This window comes from Coregonus lavaretus (genome assembly GCF_964263955.1).
Source record: "Coregonus lavaretus genome assembly, contig: HAP1_SCAFFOLD_3314, whole genome shotgun sequence".
Lineage (NCBI taxonomy): Eukaryota > Metazoa > Chordata > Actinopteri > Salmoniformes > Salmonidae > Coregonus > Coregonus lavaretus.
In genome coordinates this window covers 1-7,500 of record NW_028166253.1, presented here as the reverse complement: position 1 = coordinate 7,500, position 7,500 = coordinate 1, and the positions used below count along the sequence as shown (strand labels likewise).

Here is a 7,500-nt window from a genome sequence, read left to right as displayed (position 1 = left end):
ATCAGACAGTACATAGCCTCTCCTCTTCATCCCTCTCCTAAATCAGACAGTACACAGCCTCTCCTCTTCATCTCTCCTAAATCAGACAGTACATAGCCTCTCCTCTTCATCCCTATCCTAAATCAGACAGTACATAGCCTCTCCTCTTCATCCCTATCCTAAATCAGACAGTACATAGCCTCTCCTCTTCATCTCTCCTAAATCAGACAGTACATAGCCTCTCCTCTTCATCCCTATCCTAAATCAGACAGTACATAGCCTCTCCTCTTCATCCCTATCCTAAATCAGACAGTACATAGCCTCTCCTCTTCATCCCTGTCCTAAATCAGACAGTACACAGACTCTCCTCTTCATCTCTCCTAAATCAGACAGTACATAGCCTCTCCATCTCTCCTAAATCAGACAGTACATAGCCTCTCCTCTTCATCCCTATCCTAAATCAGACAGTACATAGCCTCTCCTCTTCATCTCTCCTAAATCAGACAGTACATAGCCTCTCCTCTTCATCCCTCTCCTAAATCAGACGGTACATAGCCTCTCCTCTTCATCTCTCCTAAATCAGACAGTACATAGCCTCTCCTCTTCATCTCTCCTAAATCAGACAGTACATAGCCTCTCCTCTTCATCCCTCTCCTAAATCAGACAGTACACAGACTCTCCTCTTCATCTCTCCTAAATCAGACAGTACATAGCCTCTCCTCTTCATCCCTGTCCTAAATCAGACAGTACATAGCCTCTCCTCTTCATCTCTCCTAAACATTTCTGATGTGTGTGTTTGTGTGTGTGTGTATTCTGACCGTGTGTATTCTGACCGTGTGTGAGTGTGTTTGTGTGTGTGTATTCTGACCGTGTGTGTGTGTGTGTAGGTGTCTGTGGTTCATGCTGGAGGTGTTGATGGTACAGAATGAGAACAACAGCCATGCCTTCCTAAGGAAAATGGTGGAGAACATCAAACAGACCAAGGACGCACAGTGTCCTGACGACCCTAAGGCCAACGAGGTACACACACACACACACACAGTGTCCTGACGACCCTAAGGCCAACGAGGTACACACACACACGCACAGTGTCCTGACGACCCTAAGGCCAACGAGGTACACACACACACAGTGTCCTGACGACCCTAAGGCCAACGAGGTACACACACACACACAGTGTCCTGACGACCCTAAGGCCAACGAGGTACACACACACACAGTGTCCTGACGACCCTAAGGCCAACGAGGTACACACACACACACACACACAGTGTCCTGACGACCCTAAGGCCAACGAGGTACACACACACACACACACAGTGTCCTGACGACCCTAAGGCCAACGAGGTACACACACACACACACACAGTGTCCTGACGACCCTAAGGCCAACGAGGTACACACACACACACAGTGTCCTGACGACCCTAAGGCCAACGAGGTACACACACACACACAGTGTCCTGACGACCCTAAGGCCAACGAGGTACACACACACAGTGTCCTGACGACCCTAAGGCCAACGAGGTACACACCCAGTAGGAAGTTTGAATAGTCGACTAATCGATTAGTCAATCGACAGCGTCCGTATCAATTCCAAAATAAAGAATCAATCAACGAGGAACAAGCCTGGTGAAGTAGTCTGATAATCTAGCCTATACGCAACAGAGCCAGTACTGTCATTGAGATTCAAACAGGTTAAATAAATTAGCATTGTCACATGATGTTATATAATTAACACGGGGTTAATCATCATTACTACAGGTCCATGTAGCCAGTATGCTAACCATGCATGACACAAGGGGTTAATCATCATTACTACAGGTCCATGTAGCCAGTATGCTAACCATGCATGACACAAGGGGTTAATCATCATTACTACAGGTCCATGTAGCCAGTATGCTAACCATGCATGACACAAGGGGTTAATCATCATTACTACAGGTCCATGTAGCCAGTATGCTAACCATGCATGACACAAGGGGTTAATCATCATTACTACAGGTCCATGTAGCCAGTATGCTAACCATGCATGACACAAGGGGTTAATCATCATTACCACAGGTCCATGTAGCCAGTATGCTAACCATGCATGACACAAGGGGTTAATCATCATTACTACAGGTCCATGTAGCCAGTATGCTAACCATGCATGACACAAGGGGTTAATCATCATTACCACAGGTCCATGTAGCCAGTATGCTAACCATGCATGACACAAGGGGTTAATCATCATTACTACAGGTCCATGTAGCCAGTATGCTAACCATGCATGACACAAGGGGTTAATCATCATTACTACAGGTCCATGTAGCCAGTATGCTAACCATGCATGACACAAGGGGTTAATCATCATTACCACAGGTCCATGTAGCCAGTATGCTAACCATGCATGACACACGGGGTTAATCATCATTACTACAGGTCCATGTAGCCAGTATGCTAACCATGCATGACACAAGGGGTTAATCATCATTACTACAGGTCCATGTAGCCAGTATGCTAACCATGCATGACACAAGGGGTTAATCATCATTACTACAGGTCCATGTAGCCAGTATGCTAACCATGCATGACACAAGGGGTTAATCATCATTACTACAGGTCCATGTAGCCAGTATGCTAACCATGCATGACACAAGGGGTTAATCATCATTACTACAGGTCCATGTAGCCAGTATGCTAACCATGCATGACACACGGGGTTAATCATCATTACTACAGGTCCATGTAGCCAGTATGCTAACCATGCATGACACAAGGGGTTAATCATCATTACTACAGGTCCATGTAGCCAGTATGCTAACCATGCATGACACAAGGGGTTAATCATCATTACTACAGGTCCATGTAGCCAGTATGCTAACCATGCATGACACAAGGGGTTAATCATCATTACTACAGGTCCATGTAGCCAGTATGCTAACCATGCATGACACAAGGGGTTAATCATCATTACTACAGGTCCATGTAGCCAGTATGCTAACCATGCATGACACAAGGGGTTAATCATCATTACTACAGGTCCATGTAGCCAGTATGCTAACCATGCATGACACAAGGGGTTAATCATCATTACTACAGGTCCATGTAGCCAGTATGCTAACCATGCATGACACAAGGGGTTAATCATCATTACCACAGGTCCATGTAGCCAGTATGCTAACCATGCATGACACAAGGGGTTAATCATCATTACTACAGGTCCATGTAGCCAGTATGCTAACCATGCATGACACAAGGGGTTAATCATCATTACTACAGGTCCATGTAGCCAGTATGCTAACCATGCATGACACAAGGGGTTAATCATCATTACTACAGGTCCATGTAGCCAGTATGCTAACCATGCATGACACAAGGGGTTAATCATCATTACTACAGGTCCATGTAGCCAGTATGCTAACCATGCATGACACAAGGGGTTAATCATCATTACTACAGGTCCATGTAGCCAGTATGCTAACCATGCATGACACAAGGGGTTAATCATCATTACTACAGGTCCATGTAGCCAGTATGCTAACCATGCATGACACAAGGGGTTAATCATCATTACTACAGGTCCATGTAGCCAGTATGCTAACCATGCATGACACAAGGGGTTAATCATCATTACCACAGGTCCATGTAGCCAGTATGCTAACCATGCATGACACAAGGGGTTAATCATCATTACTACAGGTCCATGTAGCCAGTATGCTAACCATGCATGACACAAGGGGTTAATCATCATTACTACAGGTCCATGTAGCCAGTATGCTAACCATGCATGACACACGGGGTTAATCATCATTACTACAGGTCCATTCAGCCAGTATGCTAACCATGCATGACACAAGGGGTTAATCATCATTACTACAGGTCCATGTAGCCAGTATGCTAACCATGCATGACACAAGGGGTTAATCATCATTACCACAGGTCCATGTAGCCAGTATGCTAACCATGCATGAAACCAGCAAGTTTCGCTTGATTATTGAACATGGATGAGGGAAAATTGTATTGTAAACTCAGCAAAAAAAGAAACGTCCTCTCACTGTCAACTGCGTTTATTTTCAGCAAACTTAACATGTGTAAATATTTGTATGAACATAACAAGATTCAACAACTGAGACTTAAACTGAACAAGTTCCACAGACATGTGACTAACAGAAATTGAATAATGTGTCCCTGAATAAAGGGGGGGTCAAAATCAAAAGTAACAGTCAGTATCTGGTGTGGCCACCAGCTGCAATAAGTACTGCAGTGCATTTCCTCCTCATGGACTGCACCAGATTTGCCAGTTCTTGCTGTGAGATGTTACCCCACTCTTCCACCAAGGCAGCTGCAAGTTCCCAGACATTTCTGGGGGGAATGGCCCTAGCCCTCACCCTCCGGTCCAACAGGTCCCAGACGTGCTCAATGGGATTGAGATCCAGTCTCTTCGCTGGCCATGGCAGAACACTGACATTCCTGTCTTGCAGGAAATCACGCACAGAACGAGCAGTATGGCTGGTGGCATCGTGATGCTGGAGGGTCATGTCAGGATGAGCCTGCAGGAAGGCTACCACATGAGGGAGGAAGATGTCTTCCCTGTAACGCACAGCGTTGAGATTGCCTGCAATGACAACAAGCTCAGTCCGATGATGCTGTGACACACTGCCCCAGACCATGATGGACCCTCCACCTCCAAATCGATCCCGCTCCAGAGTACAGGCCTCGGTGTAACGCTCATTCCTTCGACGATAAACGCGAATCCGACCATCACCCCTGGTGAGACAAAACCGCGACTCGTCGGTGAAGAACACTTTTTGCCAGTCCTGTTTGGTCCAGCGACGGTGGGTTTGTGCCCATAGGCGACGTTGTTGCGGGTGATGTCTGGTGAGGACCTGCCTTACAATAGGCCTACAAGCCCTCAGTCCAGCTTCTCTCAGCCTATTGCGGACAGTCTGAGCACTGATGGAGGGATTGTGCGTTCCTGGTGTAACTCGGGCAGCTGTTGTTGCCATCGTGTACCTGTCCCGCAGGTGTGATGTTCGGATGTACCGATCCTGTGCAGGTGTTGTTACACGTGGTCTGCCACTGCGAGGACGATCAGCTGTCCGTCCTGTCTCCCTGTAGCGCTGTCTTAGGCATCTCACAGTACGGACATTGCAATTTATTGCCCTGGCCACATCTGCAGTCCTCATGCCTCCTTGCTGCATGCCTAAGGCACGTTCACGCAGATGAGCAGGGACCCTGGGCATCTTTCTTTTGGTGTTTTTCAGAGTCAGTAGAAAGGCCTCTTTAGTGTCCTAAGTTTTCATAACTGTGACCTTAATTGCCTACCGTCTGTAAGCTGTTAGTGTCTTAACGACCGTTCCACAGGTGCATGTTCATTAATTGTTTATGGTTCATTGAACAAGCATGGGAAACAGTGTTTAAAACCTTTACAATGAAGATCTGTGAAGTTATTTGGATTTTTACAAATTATCTTTGAAAGACAGGGTCCTGAAAAAGGGACGTTTCTTTTTTTTGCTGAGTTTATTTCTTCAATTAATCAATTTATTGACCCTACCAACAGTCAACGAATCGATTCTGGAAAAACTGGTGTTGAACTCTTTGCTGACTTGTGGTGCGTTGTCATGGTTACAGAAGCTGTATATCGTGTGTGACGTGGCGTTGTTTGTGATCGTTAACAAGTCGACCGCCTGTCACCTGGACTCTCCCAAAGACCCCGTCCTGCCCACCAAATTCTACACCCCGCCTGACAAGGTACAAACACGCACATCATACACACACGACGACGAGGCGTCATGCAAAAGTTAGCATAAATAACTTCTCTCTCTCCCTCCAGGACTTCATCAACGATAAGGAGTATTTGTCCTCAGAGGTCAGAACGGTGCTGCTCACAGGAAAGGTAAGAAAAACACCTTTACCTGTTTTATGGACCTTCTAATATCAATATTATATTGACCTACCTTTAATAAACGGCTGCATTTCTGATGTTGTGGTATTGGTCAATTCTCTAATGTATTCTCACATCCTTCATCTCTCGCTCTCTCTGCCCCCCTCGATCTCTCTGCCCCCTCGCCCTCTCTGCCCCCCTCGCTCTCTCTGCCCCCCTCGCTCTCTCTGCCCCCTCGCCCTCTCTCGCCCTTCCCCCTCGCTCTCTCTGCCCCTCGCTCTCTCTGCCCCCTCGCCTCTCTGCCCCCTCGCCCTCTCTTCCCCCTCGCTCTCTCTGCCCCCTCGCTCTCTCTGCCCCCTCGCCCTCTCTTCCCCCTCGCTCTCTCTGCCCCCTCGCTCTCTCTGCCCCCTCGCCCTCTCTTCCCCTCGCTCTCTCTGCCCCCTCGCTCTCTCTGCCCCCTCGCCCTCTCTGCCCCCTCGCTCTCTCTGCCTCCTCGCCCTCTCTTCCCCCTCGCTCTCTCTGCCCCCTCGCCCTCTCTTCCCCCTCGCTCTCTCTGCCCCCTCGCCCTCTCTTCCCCCTCGCTCTCTCTGCCCCCTCGCCCTCTCTTCCCCCTCGCTCTCTCTGCCCCCTCGCTCTCTCTGCCCCCTCGCCCTCTCTTGCCCCTCGCTCTCTCTGCCCCCTCGCCCTCTCTGCCCCCTCGCTCTCTCTGCCCCCTCGCCCTCTCTTCCCCCTCGCTCTCTCTGCCCCCTCGCCCTCTCTGCCCCCTCTCCCTCTCTGCCCCCTCGCCCTCTCTGCCCCCTCGCCCTCTCTTCCCCCTCGCCCTCTCTGCCCCCTCGCCCTCTCTGCCCCCTCGCCCTCTCTTCCCCCTCGCCCTCTCTGCCCGCTCGCCCTCTCTGCCCGCCCTACCCTCTCTGCCCCCTCGCTCTCTCTGCCCCCTCGCTCTCTCTCGCTCTCTGCCCCCTCGCTCTCTCTCGCTCTCTGCCCCCTCGCTCTCTCTCGCTCTCTGCCCCCTCGCTCTCTCTCGCTCTCTGTCCCCTCGCTCTCTCTCTGTCCCCTCGCTCTCGCTCTCTCTCGCTCTCTGCCCCCTCGCTCTCTCTGCCCCCCTCGCTCTCTCTGCCCCCTCGCTCTCTCTGCCCCCCTCTCCCTCTCTGCCCCCTCGCTCTCTCTCGCTCTCTGCCCCCTCGCTCTCTCTCGCTCTCTGTCCCCTCGCTCTCCGCTGCTCTCTGTCCCCCTCGATCTCTCTGCCCCCCTCGCTCTCTCTCGCTCTCTGACCCCTCGCTCGCTCTGCCCCCCTCGCTCTCTCTGCCCCCCTCGCTCTGCCCCCCTCGCTCTCTCTGCCCCCCTCGCTCTCTCTTCCCCCTCTCTCTCTCTGCTCTCTCTCGCTCTCTGCCCCCTCGCTCTCTCTCGCTCTCTGCCCCCTCGCTCTCTCTCGCTCTCTGCCCCCTCGCTCTCTCTCTGTCCCCTCGCTCTCTCTCTGTCCCCTCGCTCTCGCTCTCTCTCGCTCTCTGCCCCCTCGCTCTCTCTGCCCCCCTCGCTCTCTCTGCCCCCTCGCTCTCTCTGCCCCCTCGCTCTCTCTGCCCCCCTCTCTCTCGCTCTCTGCCCCCTCGCTCTCTCTCGCTCTCTGTCCCCTCGCTCTCTCTCGCTCTCTGTCC

At 50.8% G+C, this 7,500-nt stretch overlaps 1 protein-coding gene across 1 annotated transcript in view; it reads left to right on the top strand.

Annotated features, from left to right (window-relative positions):
- Positions 1-5,899, top strand: part of LOC311114933 (sister chromatid cohesion protein PDS5 homolog A-like) — a gene marked incomplete at both ends in the record, with an annotated part of 61,209 nt that extends 55,310 nt beyond the window's left edge. The window contains 3 exon segments of the mRNA XM_084190152.1: positions 867-999; positions 5,596-5,715; positions 5,798-5,899. Of these exon segments, the coding sequence (XP_084046278.1) occupies positions 867-999; positions 5,596-5,715; positions 5,798-5,899 (355 nt within the window).
- Between the last annotated feature and the right edge of the window lie 1,601 nt (positions 5,900-7,500).